The sequence below is a fragment of the Podarcis liolepis genome (genome assembly GCF_965112155.1).
Source record: "Podarcis liolepis genome assembly, chromosome: 2".
In the NCBI taxonomy this organism is placed as follows: Eukaryota; Metazoa; Chordata; class Lepidosauria; order Squamata; family Lacertidae; genus Podarcis; species Podarcis liolepis.
In genome coordinates, this window is record NC_139555.1 from 106,346,954 (window position 1) to 106,361,691 (window position 14,738).

The window sequence follows — 14,738 nt, forward strand, 5'->3', positions numbered from 1 at the left end:
AGTCATGAAATTAAAAGACGCCTGCTTCTTGGGAGAAAAGCAATGACAAACCTAGACAGCATCTTAAAAAGCAGAGACATCACCTTGCCAACAAAGGTCCGTATAGTTAAAGCTATGGTTTTCCCAGTAGTGATGCATGGAAGTGAGAGCTGGACCATAAAGAAGGCTGATCACCGAAGAATTGATGCTTTTAAATTATGGTGCTGGAGGAGACTCTGGAGAGTCCCATGGACTGCAAGAAGATCAAACCGATCCATTCTGAAGGAAATCAGCCCTGAGTGCTCACTGGAAGGACAGATCCTGAAGCTGAGGCTCCAAGACTTTGGCCACCTCATGAGAAGAGAAGACTCCCTGGAAAAGACCTTGATGTTGGGAAAGATGGAGGGCACAAGGAGAAGGGGAAGACAGAGGACGAGATGGTTGGACAGTGTTCTCGAAGCTACCAGCATGAGTTTGACCAAACTGCAGGAGGCAGTGGAAGACAGGAGTGCCTGGCGTGCTCTGGTCCATGGGGTCACGAAGAGTTGGACATGACTAAACGACTAAACAACAACAACAACATATATAATAAATGTTCATAAATGTACCAATATCTGGAGCAGCACAGGAAGACCTTCCTGAAATCATTTTGACTCCCAAACTGACCAAATGTTTTCTCTGCAAGGAGGGAGGGGGTGAGGGAACCTTCCCATTGTCTCAGGAATTGGGTAGTCACCATTTCAGAGGAATGGCCAGACTACCAGTAGAGGCAATCAGATAAGGCAATATCAGAAAACCTGCGAGACAGGAAAAACAACAACACTCAAATTTCTGTTGTAGACCGCCTTTTCTGTGATGTAGGTATGATGTTTGTGAGGGGTGGTCTTGGGTTACGCCCCTTCTGTGATGTATGTATGATGTATGGAGGGGTGGTCTTGAGCTCCAGGGCAGGGAATTTAAAATGTCTATATAAGGGCAGGCACACCTTTGTTTGGGGTCCTCCTCCTTTCCTGCGTGTGAGGGGAGCAGCCTGTTGCAAGAGATCAACAGGGATCTCTTGCATCTCTTACGAGAGATGGCGCCCCCGGGTTTCTCCGTCCTCCACCAGTCGCGGACTGTGGGCCGGGGGGGGAGGGGTGGCATTATTAATCCGGGAAGATTGTCCTTTCAGGGCTCTACCATTGCCATCGATCCCCGGCATTGAATGTGTTGGCCTAGTGTGGGGCTCCGAGGAGAGCTTGGCTGTCTGGCTGGTGTACCGGCCACCTAGCGCACCGGCAGCTACCCTGTCAGGCCTATTGGAGGTGGTGGCCGGCTGGGCCTTGGAGTTCCCTAACCTATTGGTATTGGGGGACTTTAACATCCATGCTGATGCCACTCCCTCCTCACAGGCTCTGGACCTGGTGTCTTCCATGGCGACACTAGGGCTCTCCCAGTTTGTTTTGGGCCCTACACATCAAGCAGGCCACACGCTGGATTTGATCTTTGGCGTCAGTATAGATGTGATTATGTCTCCTTTGATGAAGGTGCCATGGTCTGATCACTATGCTCTGAAAGCCAGGATTGACTTTCCACCCTCACCCTGCTTAGGTGGCGAGCTGATTTGGGCTCGCCCGCAGAGGCTGATGGACCCTGATAGATTCCGCTAAGCCTTGCGGGACCTTGCTCCCCCTGGCGACTCATTGACTGAGCTTGTTGAGGGCTGGAATACCCAGCTCCTGGCAGCCATCGATGAGATCGCACCTAAGCACCCTCTGCGACCCCGCAGAAACCGGGCTCCCTGGTTTACCGAGGAGCTCTGAAAAATGAAGCGGGACCGCAGACGGCTAGAGCGAGTCTGGCGGGGTGCCCGTGATGGAGCCTCAAGAACATCTTATACAGTGGTGCCTCGCAAGACGAAATTAATCCGTTCTGCGAGTCTCTTCGTCTTGCGGTTTTTTCGTCTTGCGAAGCACGGCTATTAGCGGCTTAGCGGCTATTAGCGGCTTAGCGGCTATTAACGGCTTAGCGGCTTAGCGGCTATTAACGGCTTAGCGGCTATTAACGGCTTAGCGGCTTTAAGAAAAAGGAAACAAACTCGCAAGAACTCGCAAGACGTTTCGTCTTGCGAAGCAAGCCCATAGGGAAATTCGTCTTGCGGAACGACTCAAAAAACGGAAAACTCTTTCATCTTGCACGTTTTTCGTCTTGCGAGGCATTCGTCTTGCGAGGTACCACTGTACGGCTTTTATGAAAACCTACGAGATGGTGGTGAAGGCTGCTAAAAGTCATACTTCTCGGCCTCCATTGCATCCACTAGCTCTTGCCCAGCGCAATTATTTAGTATAATCAGGTCTTTAACGTCCCTTGAGGGACAGCCAAATTTAAATAACAATTTGACACACAGCTGTGAGGCATTTGTGAGCTTTTTTGCGGAGAAGGTCTTGTTGCTCCGCCATGACCTCCCTGCCAATTTGGATACAATAAAGGAACTGGAGGCCCCTCAACTGTCCTCTGGTTCAGTATTGGACCACTTCGACCGGATATCCCCAGCCGATGTGGACAGACTCCTCCGAGCTGGAAAGCCCACCACTTGTCCTCTCGACCCGTGCCCGTCTTGGCTGATTAGAGCGTGTCCAGACGAGGTGCAGGCCCTCCTGGGGGACATCATCAATTTGTCCCTTGGCACGGGGACATTCCCAGGGGAACTGAAGGAGGCAGTGGTGGGCCCGCTCTTAAAGAAAACATCATTAGATCCTTTAGATCTATCCAATTACCGCCCGGTTTTGAATCTTCCGTTCCTGGGTAAGGTGATTGAGAGAGCGGTTGCTGAACAGCTTGGTGGGTTTCTGGATGAAACATCGGCTCTGGATCCATTCCAGTCCTGCTTCCGCGCTGGTCATGGGACCGAGACAGCTCTGGTTTCCCTAACAGATGATCTTCGTAGACAGCTGGATCGAGGCTGGTCGGGGCTGTTGATTCTTCTAGATCTGTCAGCAGCCTTTGACATGGTCGATCACGAACTCCTGGACCACCGCCTTGCCGACGTGGGGATCTAGGGCACAGTCCTTCAATGGCTGCACTCGTTTCTCTCTGGTCGGGGACAGAGGGTGGCACTTGGGGGGGAATTGTCATCGTGCCACTCCTTGGTGTGTGGAGTACCTCAGGGTGTGATACCCTCCCCGATGCTTTTCAACATCTTTATGCGCCCCCTTGCCCAGCTTGTTCGGAGTTTTGGGCTGGGTTGCCATCAGTATGCCGATGACTGTTGATGGATGGCCATCCTGACTCGGCCCCAGACACACTGACCAGATGTTTGGAAGCTGTGGCTGGATGGTTACGTGGGAGCTGGTTGAAGCTAAATCCTTCGAAGACAGAGGTCCTGTGGCTGGGACGGGACGATATGGGATTGGGGGGGGCCAACTCCCATCTCTTGTGGAGGCGCAATTAGTGCCAGCACCGTCCGTTAAGAGTTTGGGTGTAATCTTCGACACCTCCCTTTCCATGGTGGCGCAGATTGCAGCTATAACAAAGGCGGCCGCCAAGCTAAGCAGTTGGCTCCTTACCTCTCTCGCCCTGACCTAGCCACTGTCATCCACGCGACGGTCACCTCCAGACTGGATTATTGTAACTCGCTCTACGTGGGGCTGCCCTTGAGACTGACCCAGAAACTCCAGCGGGTGCAGAATGCTGCAGCGAGACTCCTTACGAGGTCTTCGCTGCGAGATCACATTCACCCGGTGCTATACCAGCCGCACTCGCTCCCGGTGGAGTACAGGATCAGGTTTAAGGTGCTGGTTTTAACCTTTAAAGCCCTACACGGCCTAGGACCCTCGTACCCACGGGACCGCCTCTCCTGGTATGCCCCACAGAGAAACTTACAGTCTTCAAATAAAAACATCTTGAAGGTCCCAGGCCACAGAGAAGTTAGGCTGGTCTCAACTAGAGCCAGGGCTTTTTCGGCTGTGGCTCCGATCTGGTGGAACACTCTGTCACAAGAGACCAGGACCCTGCGGGACTTGACATCTTTCCGCAGGGCCTGCAAGACAGAGCTGTTCCAACAGGCCTTTGGCAAGGGCACAGCCTGACTCCCTCCTTCGGCAATCTTCGCGGAGCTCTGGCCCAATGGTTGCCAGTGGCTTGAATTAATTAATTTTATAATGAATGATTTTAGAGTGTTGTTCATGCTGTACTTTTGTACTGTTTTATTGTTGTTAGCCGCCCTGAGCCCGGCTTCGGCTGGGGAGGGCGGGGTATAAATAAAATTTATTATTATTATTATTATTATTATTATTATTATTATTATTATTATCATCATCAATAAAGATCAGGCTTACTAGCTGCTTTGCTTCTCAATATTCTCTGGTTGGCCTCTGTTATTTTCTCCTACCAACAGGGAACCCACGTAAGGACTTTATATGGGCTCTTGGATACCCCATAAGGGAAGAAGGGCAGATTTTGTTTAAAGGTAAAGGGACCCCTGACCATTAGGACCAGTCGTGGCCGAATCCGGGGTCTGGCTCTCATCTCACTTTATTGGCCAAGGGAGCCGGCGTACAGCTTCTGGGTCATGTGGCCAGCATGACTAAGCCGCTTCTGGCAAACCAGAGCAGCGCACGGAAACGCTGTTTACCTTCCCGCCAGAGTGGTACCTATTTATCTACTTGCACTTTGACGTGCTTTCAAACTGCTAGGTTGGCAGGAGCTGGGACTGAGCAACGGGAGCTCACCCCGTCATGGGGATTTGAACCACCGAGCTTCTGATCGGCAAGTCCTAGGCTCTGTGGTTTAACCCACAGCGCCACCCGCGTCTTTGTTTACTACAAAGCTAAACAAGCTAGATCTTCAGGCCCCACTATCTTGCCCCCCCCAAATATAAAGGAACAAAAACCTGGATGTACATTTCCAAAATATAAGATAAAAAACAAATGAAATAAAACCAGCAGACAGCAACGGTGTATTGGGTTGTGTAGGCTCCTATTTGTTATGTGCAAATGGCTTTAGATACCTATTAGGTCCATAAATTACCATATAGCATATATTCAACACAAAAAAACAGCGACAATTTGTTGTTGACAAAGGACAGCTGGACATATAAAGGGCCCCATTACCTTTAGGGCCTCATCAAACCAAAATCCAGCCCTGCACACACACACACACACACACACACACACACACACACACACAACCTTATGTAAAAAGAAAACAAGGACACGGGAATGTAGACTATGAATGACAACAATCTATCTGGGAGAAGTTGATAATATTATGCCTTCATGCAGAAAAGCGGACAGAGGAAAGTTTTTCTGCCCCTCTCATAACACTTGTGAACTTGTGAACACCAACGAAGCTGGAAGATGGATTCAAAGTTAACAGAAGATTCTGTTGGAAGATTCAAGACACATAAAAGAAAATACTTATTTATGCAGCGTACAGTTTATTCTGGAACTTGCTCCCACAGGAGCCACCAATTTGGATGACTTTAAAAGAGGATTAGACATATTCAGGGAGGAGAGGGCTTTGTGGGGGCTTTGAGCCAGGATGGCTAGGCGTTTGCCTTCACATTTGAGACACTTGCTGTAACTGTTGTTCCCCATGCAGGGAACTTGGACGCACTCCAGCGCTGCTCTGCTCAAACACCTTCTGTTTTGACTTCATGGGTGCATTTGCTGCTAACGCTTATCCTCTAACGCCAAGGTCTCAAGGAGGGGTTGGTGGTGATGGTAAGCTGAGATCAAGCTACGCTCCTCCCTCCTCTCTTCACTTTCGCTCTTCATTCCCGGCTGGAAGCACTGAACTGTTCGTCCTGCTGCGTTGGTGCTTTTTCTCCGGAGTTGAAAAACAATCACCTGGACGTCTCCGCTGAGCATCTACTACGAAGAGGTAAGCAGAGCATCTTTAATTCGTTTCTGTTTCTTAGAAAGAGGGTTTGGGAAAAGAAAGAACCAGCTGGGTCCAGGAACTGTCTTATGATTAGTAACTGCTAAGTTTTGCAGGCTGGAATTCTAAGATAGTCAGCAGGCAGGAGTTTGTTCCAGGATCAATCCCTGGAGGTAACTTGGCAGGCCGTAGAGCAACAATTTAGCATACCTCTCTACAGTGGTACCTCGGGTTACATACGCTTCAGGTTACAGACTCCGCTAACCCAGAAATAGTGCTTCAGGTTAAGAACTTTGATTAAGGATGAGAACAGAAATCGTTCTCCAGCGGTGCGGCAGCAGCAGGAGGCCCCATCAGCTAAAGTGGTGCTTCAGGTTAAGAACAGTTTCAGGTTAAGAACAGACCTCCGGAACGAATTAAGTACTTAACCCGAGGTACCACTGTATTTCATGAGGTCAATGTGAGCAAGTGAAATGTTGAGGGCTAGTAACTTGCAGGTTTTTTTTTTTTGCTAAGCTACAGTAGACACCAGACCAGGGTGGATTTGATCTAAATCACAATTTAAATCACTAGTCAGTAAGACTTGATTTAAATCATTTTTTTTACAGAAAGACTCATTCTTGCTGGTATAATCTTAACATTTACAACCAGATGAAGGTTTCATTTTTGGAATAATAAATTTTCACAGTAGTTTTTACAGTTATATCAAAAATTAGTGATTTGGTTATACTATTAGAAATAGAAAGACAGGTAATTATGAAATTATTGTTTATATTTGGGCAACTTTTCTGCTGTACTTTATTGGAAGGAGAAAAAAAATCATTTCTTTAATAAGAATTAAAACAAATTATTTAACTAAAACAATAACATTATAGCATATGTATCCATGTTTGTTAACTGATGTGGTTAAACGATTTTAAAAAAACAAAACTTAGACTGAGTTTTAGCACACATGAAAAACTTAAAACAAATCCTTATTTCCTGATGAATAGCCTTTGGACTATACAGTGGTACTTCGGGTTACAGACGTTTCAGGTTACAGACTCCGCTAACCCAGAAATAGTACCTCGGGTAAAGAACTTTGCTTCAGGATGAGAAGAGAAATTGTGCAGTTGCGGCGCGGCGGCAGCAGGAGGCAGCATAGGCTAAAGTGGTACCTCAGGTTAAGAACAGTTTCAGGTAAAGAACGGACCTCCAGAACAAATTAAGTTCTTAACCCGAGGTACCACTGTAATGTAATTTAAATAGAAAACTATCTTTAGAAAGATTTTTCCTCCAAAAGCATTTTATTTTAAAAATCCGATTTAAATTTAAAAAATCTGATTTTTTAAAAAAATGATTTAAATAAAAAAAATTCCAATTTAAATAAAAAAACCCGATTTTTTTTTAAAAAGAAATAATCATTGATTTTTATCCACCCTGCACCAGACAGTGGCTGAATGGATCTGAATGCATAGAGAACACACAGACAGACAGGCAAACCACTTTCCTAACTATATAGCAGATACATACATGGGCTGTGCTTCAAGAGGCGCTGTTTTCCCCTCAGTGAATGTGGATGCAGGATGTGAGCCAATGTATATAATCATAGAACTGCAGAGTCCAACCCTCTACAGTGCACGAATATGCAGCTGTCGCGTATGGGGATCGGGCCTGTGACACTGGTGTCATCAGCACGACACTCTAAGCAACGGAGCTGCAAGGTTTCCCTGAAGCATCAGTTAAAATTCTTGTGAAATAGGTTTTAGCAGTAATGTTATAAACGTGTATGTAAAAATGGATTGTTAACAGGTGAAAATCCAAAGTTATAATTTATTAAGTTAAAGGATTAAGACAAAAACAAAGAGGGAAAGGAATTGCTGAATTAACTAACAGAACTGGAATACAAAAAAGGGAGGTGTGAGGAGGTCAGGGAAGCAAGGAAATGAAATGTAAGGCATGGAAGGACTGATGTGTTTTTTAAGTGTTTTTTATCTTTTTTCTGTATTTTGTATTTTTTTCCTTTTTATTTCTTTTTCTTTCCCCCACTCTTTTTATTTATGTAATCTTTTTTTGAAACTTTAATAAATATCATTAAAAAAATAAAATAAAATTCTTATGAAATAAATAAAATAAAGAAATTAAGGGCATCTATGAATGTCACACTGGTGTAAGAGCAACATATCGGGGATGGGGAATCTGTGGCTATATAGAGATCGTTCCCCCGTCAGTCCCAGTCAGCATGGACAATATATGCTTTAGTAAGGTAAAGGGACCCCTGACCATTAGGTCCAGTCGTGACCAACTCTGGGGTTGTGGCCCTCATCTCACTTTATTGGCCGCGGGAGCCGGCGTACAGCTTCCGGGTCACGTGGCCAGCATGACTAAGCCGCTTCTGGTGAACCAGAGCAGCACACGGAAACGCCATTTACCTTCCCGCCGGAGCAGTACCTATTTATCTACTTGCACTTTGACGTGCTTTTGAACTGCTAAGGTGGGCAGGAGCAGGGCTGAGCAACGGGAGCTCACCCCATCGCGGGGATTCGAACCGCCGACCTTCTGATCGGCAAGTCCTAGGCTCTGTGGTTTAGCCCACAGCGCCACCCGTGTCCCTGTTAATATATGCTTTAATGTACATCTATTATCTCATCCCAATTCTGTAGGTTTCCAAGATGGGAGAAGGACAAGGATCAACGCAGCCTCCGGAAAGTCTGAATAGTAAATATCAGTTCTTTCGCAGAACCACAGAATTGTAGAATTGGAAGGGGTCCCGAGGGTCATCCTAGTCCAACCCCTTGCAATGGCAGGAATCTCAACTCAACCATCCATGACAGATGACCATCCAACCTCTGCTTAAAAACCTCCGAGGAAGGAGGACTTTCTGAGGGAGTCGGTTCCACTGTTGAACAGATGTTGCCATCAGAGTGTTATTCCTGATGTTTAGGCAGAATCTCCTTTGTTATGGTTATATGTGGCCACTGACCTGTATTTCAAATGTAGGGAACTATGGGCCCTCCAGATATTGTTGGGCGGCAATTCCCATCAGCTCCAGCAAGCAAAGCCAGGGGCAAAGGATTATGGGACTTGTGGGTCAGTAGCATCTGGAGGCCCAAAGATCCCACAAACTTGCTGTATATCAAAGTTAGCCTGCTCTCCTCTGGTGTGCTGTGTTAAGGGAATGGGGACAGTTCCCCCCTCACCTATCAGCCAGTTCCATGACTTGTTACGTTGCCATTATAGTTCTCGAAATAAGCCTACAGTTTATGTTCTGAAGAACAGATATTGGAGGTGGGTGCAATGGCCTTTGCTGCTGGGGTGGAGCTTCTCTAAAGAGGTAGCAACTATTGCAGGAGGATGTGAAAACCATGCCACTCCCGTCGCAAGTTCTGTCTACATGTGTCCAGGAAATGGAGTACAGTGGTACTTCGGAAGTTGAACAGAATCGGTTCCGGAAGTCCGTTCGACTTCCAAAACGTTTGGAAACAAAGGCGCGGCTTCCGATTGGCTGCAGCAAGCTCCTGCAGCCAATCGGAAGTCACAGAAGTCGCCTCAGACGTCCGGGTTCCAAAGAACATTCACAAACTGGAACACTGCGGTGTTCAGCAGCCAAAATGTTCGACTCGCAAGGTGTTTGGGATCCAAGGTACAATTGTATTCTTGTTAGATCAGATCAAAATCCTGTTTGCTCCAGCACTGTCTCCTTCTCTCACTTCTTCCCTTTTTCTGCCGGACTTGTAGGACTTTCTCGACTGAATTTTTCATGTTTGTTCATACTTTGTCCATGGGTTGAACGCGATAAGAAATCAATGCCGATAGACTTGGCAGAGTTTAAGGAACTGGATGCCTACGCACAGAAGGTTTGCTTTCTCTTATTGTGATATGTTCAGTGTAGAATAATAGTCCAGCAAATTATCTGCTAGGATGTTCAGGTTTTCAATGGGCATTTGGAATTTGAGAGTACTTTCAAGTAACCACTCCTGATAGGAGGCAACTTATTCTGTCCACATTGAATAACAAACATCGTAAGTCACAATACGGTGCTCCCATTTTCTGCATGGTTAACATAAAAAGTGCCTATACACGAAGGCTGCAAACACCGCCCCCCCGAATCCCGCAACTGTTGTTTATCCCTCATAGAGCTAAGATTCGCAGCACCCCTAAACTATTGTTCACAGGATTATTTGAGGGCAGGGCTTGTGCATTAATTGTACAGTATGGTGTGGAGTACGCAGTTATACAGTGGTACCTCAGGTTACATACGCTTCAGGTTACAGACTCCACTAACCCAGAAATAGTACATCAAGTTAAGAAATTTACCTCAGAATGAGAACGGAAATCATGCTCTGGCAGTGCAGCAGCAGCGGGAGGCCCCATTAGCTAAAATGGTGCTTCAGGTTAAGAACAGTTTCAGGTTAAGAACAGACCTCCGGAACGAATTAAGTACTTAACCCAAGATACCACTGTACTTAGATATTTGGCAATAACATTGCTTTGGCAGCTGCTTTGCTTTTAAAATTAAGGTGATAACCAGTGCTATTTTTCTAGAAAAAGAGGTGCCAGAATTTACCAGGAACACCTTCCTTGTTCTCTTAAAATGACAATGGCACCCACTTGAGAGGTGCTGGAACTGAATTCCTGTGAGTTCTGGCTGAAAAAAGACTCAAAAGTCAGGTGAGAATCAACAACCGTGGTTGTGACTCAGTGCTGATTCCCCAATCCTGGCAGGGCTGACTAAGTAGCCAGGGCAGTGCCGGATTTACATATAAGCTAAACAAGCCTTAGCTTAGGGCCCCACTTTCTTAGGGGCCTCCAAAACATTTAAAAGAAAAAAACACACACCTGGATATACATTTCCAAAATATAAATTTAAAAAACCAAATAAAAAAAATCCTACATACAGCAACAGTGTTTTGTGTTGTGTAGGCTCCTATGATGCAAGTAATGGGCCCTGACTGCTAGCCTGCTCCCTAAAATATCACTGGTTTGCTCATTTCTATATATAGGGGACAGTGGTACTTCAGGTTACATACGCTTCAGGTTACAGACTCCGCTAACCCAGAGTTAGTACCTCGGGTTAAGAACTTTGCTTCAGGATGAGAACAGAAATCGTGCTCTGGCGGTGCGGTGGCAGCGGGAGGCCCCATTAGCTAAAGTGGTCCTTCAGGTTAAGAACGGACCTCCGGAACAAATTAAGTATTTAACCTGAGGTACCACTGTACCTACTCCATTTTGCATGGACTGGTTGCATGACAACATGTGCAAATGGCTTTAGATACCCATTAGGTCCATAAATTACCCTAGAGCATATATTCAACACAAAAAACAGCGGCAATTTGTTGTAAACAAAGGACAGCTGGACATATAAAGGGCCCCATTACAGGGCTGGCTGGCTGGCTGGCTGAATGCTTCCCCACAATCCAACACGTGTACAACCCAGACATCACAAAGGGGATTTGGATCGTAGCTGAAGATTGTGGACATTGTATGCACACTGGAAAATTGAAAGGTTAATCATGCTTCTCCCTTCAGAACTACTTTTACCGGGGGCTAAGTTTTTGGCAAATTTAATAACTGATTGATTGATTGATTGATTGATTGTTCAGCTCAAGCACACACACTTAATCGTCTGTGCAACCCTGCGCATTTTGACTCAGAAGGAAGCTCCACTGAATTCAATAGCACCGAGAGTCTTGTAAGTGCCTGTACAATTGCACCCTAAATTTTCTTTAAACAAGTGGAAACCTTAGATAGAAGGAAGGAACTGAGTACCGCTCCTCCATATTAACTGCTACCAAATCTATTTCCCTTTTGTGAAACAGGTGGATTTCAAGGATACTGTGGAAAACCTGGTGAGCATCTTGCTCCAAAAAGCCCACAGTGACCTGGAGAAAGTCCGAGCCATTTGGGTGTGGATTTGCCACCATATTGGTAAGTGGAGGTGCCATCTTTGCATTCTGGCGTTCTGTTGCCTCTGACAACTGCCCACAAGTCCCCATCCCTTACCTAACTGTAGATAAAATCAGTGCTCTACAACACAAGCAGCAAAGCTGTGTGTTGGTGGCTGCTGCTTCTTTTATTTGGATAATCTGCAGTTAGGCTTGTATACACCATGCCTTTAAAGCACATTCAAAGCACATTCTTTCCCCTCAAAAGAATTATGGGCATTGTGGTTTGTTAAGGATAGCTGGGAACTCTGTGAGGGGTAAATTATAGCGCCCAGAATGCTTTGAGGGAAAGAATGTGCTTCAGATGTGCTTTAAAGGTATTGCGTGCGCATAGATGAAGACACAATGAAATAGCTTTTCAATAACTCCCCGCCTGGACCACGTTGCTTCAGCTGTTTTTTAAAACCTGGTGTCCCTGCCACACCCACACCAAGTGTGACTGTTGCAGCTCCTTTTTCATTGTGCGTTGCAAACTTTGGGGTGACATTTCACAAATGTCTTTATTTCTCCAGAATACGATGAGGAAGGCTGCCGTGACAGAGAGAAGCTGGCTTTAAAGCCAGCCGATGTCCTTCGGTCAGGAAAGACGATTTGTTCTGGATATTCTCTACTCTTTGCAAAGATGTGCAGGTAACTCTTCGGGCCTCAGCCATCATGGCAAACAGCTGTTACTTGGCAGGGACGGCGGGAGATCTGCAGAGCCACAGGTTCCCCACCCCAGCACCAAACTATGAATGCTCCTGAAGCAAACTTTGATATATCACTTGATAGCTCAGCTGGTTAGAGCATTGTGCTGATAACGCCAAGATTGCAGGTTTGATCGTTGTATGGGAGGGCTGCCATATGTTTGGAATTTCCCGGATATTGCCAGCATTCATCCATCGAAAATGGCGTCTGGGTGAATTTTTGGGAAGTCGGTTTAAAATGTCTGGGGAAACCCTGTTGCATGGCAGCCCAGTGTGTTGATTATTTGGAGATTTTCCCCAAAAAGCTGAACAACTTTGCCCCCCAAAAAACTCAACAACCATACCACATGGGACAACTGCATATTCCCGGACTAGAAGAAGGCATATACAGTGGTACCTCGGGTTACATATGCTTCAGGTTACATACGCTTCAGGTTAGAGACTCAGCTAACCCAGAAATAGTGCTTCAGGTTAATAACTTTGCTTCAGGATGAGAACAGAAATTGTGCTCCGGCGGCGCGGCGGCAGCAGGAGGCCCTATTAGCTAAAGTGATACTTCAGGTTAAGAACAGTTTCAGGTTAAGAACGGACCTCCAGAATGAATTAAGTTCTTAACCCGAGGTACCACTGTATTCACTGGAAATCCTGCTTGGTCCTTCCCACCAAACACTGTGTGTACATTTTAAAACCCCTTCTTGCTGCCTGAAAAGCATCAGCTAGATTCCTCTCTCCTTCTTTTCAAAATATAAGCCGATTCTGCTTATAACATGAATTTATACACCAGTGCAACATACAAACTACCATGCCTTTATAGCAGGAGTGAGGACCTGGGCCTTCCAGGTGTTGCTTAGCTACAAGTCCCACCAGCCCTAGCAAGCTTGACCAATGGCAACATCCGGAGAGCCAAAGATTCCCCCTACCTGTGATACGCAAATGAACGAGACAGGCTGCAGCCACGATTGGGCCTGTGAGCGCTTACTGAGCCATGGCTTTTCTGCAAAGGAAAGTACAGTGGTACCTCGGGTTACATATGCTTCAGGTTACACACTCCGCTAACCTAGAAATTGTGTTTCAGGTTAAGAACTTTGCTTCAGGATGAGAACAGAAATCGTGCTCTGGTGGCGCGGCGGCAGCAGGAGGCCCCATTAGCTAAAGTGGTGCTTCAGGTTAAGAACAGTTTCAGGTTAAGTACGGACCTCCGGAACGAATTAAGTACTTAACCCGAGGTACCACTGTAGTGGTTTCGTGCGGAACTTCTGTTTTCTCCATAAAAATCCCACTCTCCACATCTCTGTTGTGGAACAAAATGAAGGATGGCCATTCCAGTCCAATAAAACAAAACAAAACAAAACAAAACAAAACAAAACAAAACAAAACAAAACAAAACAAAACAAAACAAAACAAAACAAAAGCAATGAAAGGAGCCAGTCCCCTTGGCAACAAGGGTGTTCCTGAATACCTTTCTTTCCCCCTCAGTCTTGCAGGGATACGGTGTAGGTATTTGGTCGGCAGAACAAAGAACATGAAGAGGCACGCCTGGAATGCTGTTTATCTTGATGGAAAGTGGCATCTTCTGGACTGCACATGGGGAAGATGCGGGATCCTCGGCAGGTACGTTGCGGGGAAATAGAAAGCCCATCATGGTGTGGGGCACCATGATGTACAGTGGTACCTCGGGTTACATACGCTTCAGGTTACAAACTCTGCTAACCCAGAAATAGTGCTTCAGGTTAAGAACTTTGCTTCAGGATGAGAACAGAAATCGCGCTCCGGCGGCACGGCAGCAGCAGGAGGCCCCATTAGCTAAAGTGGTGCTTCAGGTTAAGAACAGTTTCAGGTTCAGAACAGACCTCCAGAACAAATTACGTACTTAACCAGAGGTACCACTGTAACCTGGTTGACTTCCTTTGTTTTCTTGGGTTTTCTGTTTGGCTTGGTCCACTTCTTGGGGTTTGTGATTGGATGGCCAAAGGGCTTCGGCTGGGGAGGGCAGGATATAAATAAAATTTATTATTTATTATTATAAGCTGGTGGAATAAGAATTACTGTATTTTTCGCTCTGTAAGAAGCACCCGACCATAAGACGCACCTAGTTTTTAGAGGAAGAAAACAAGAAAAAAAATATTCTGAATCAAATGTTGTTGAAGAGGAAGGAGGAGGGAGGATCAGGCTAAGGAGGAGCTGCCGGTCCGTCCACCCCTTTGGGGAAGCTGGATCTACTGGGGGGATCGGAGGAGGCAGGCGAGACGAAGCAACACGCTTCAACAAAGCGGGAGGAGGAAAGGAAGGG

General features: G+C 46.2%; 1 protein-coding gene across 2 annotated transcripts in view; it reads left to right on the plus strand.

Annotated features, from left to right (window-relative positions):
• Positions 1-14,738, plus strand: part of LOC310701884 (kyphoscoliosis peptidase-like) — a 61,870-nt gene that overhangs the window by 13,376 nt on the left and 33,756 nt on the right. Inside the window, exons 2-7 of one of the 2 annotated variants that reach the window (XM_083493379.1) lie at positions 5,656-5,841; positions 8,481-8,535; positions 9,556-9,674; positions 11,637-11,745; positions 12,275-12,392; positions 13,925-14,059. In XM_083493379.1, the coding sequence (XP_083349505.1) occupies positions 8,490-8,535; positions 9,556-9,674; positions 11,637-11,745; positions 12,275-12,392; positions 13,925-14,059 (527 nt within the window). In that variant the 5' untranslated portion in view covers positions 5,656-5,841; positions 8,481-8,489. The remainder of the gene's footprint in view (positions 1-5,655; positions 5,842-8,480; positions 8,536-9,555; positions 9,675-11,636; positions 11,746-12,274; positions 12,393-13,924; positions 14,060-14,738) is intronic. The other variant, XM_083493378.1, reaches the window with a different exon arrangement.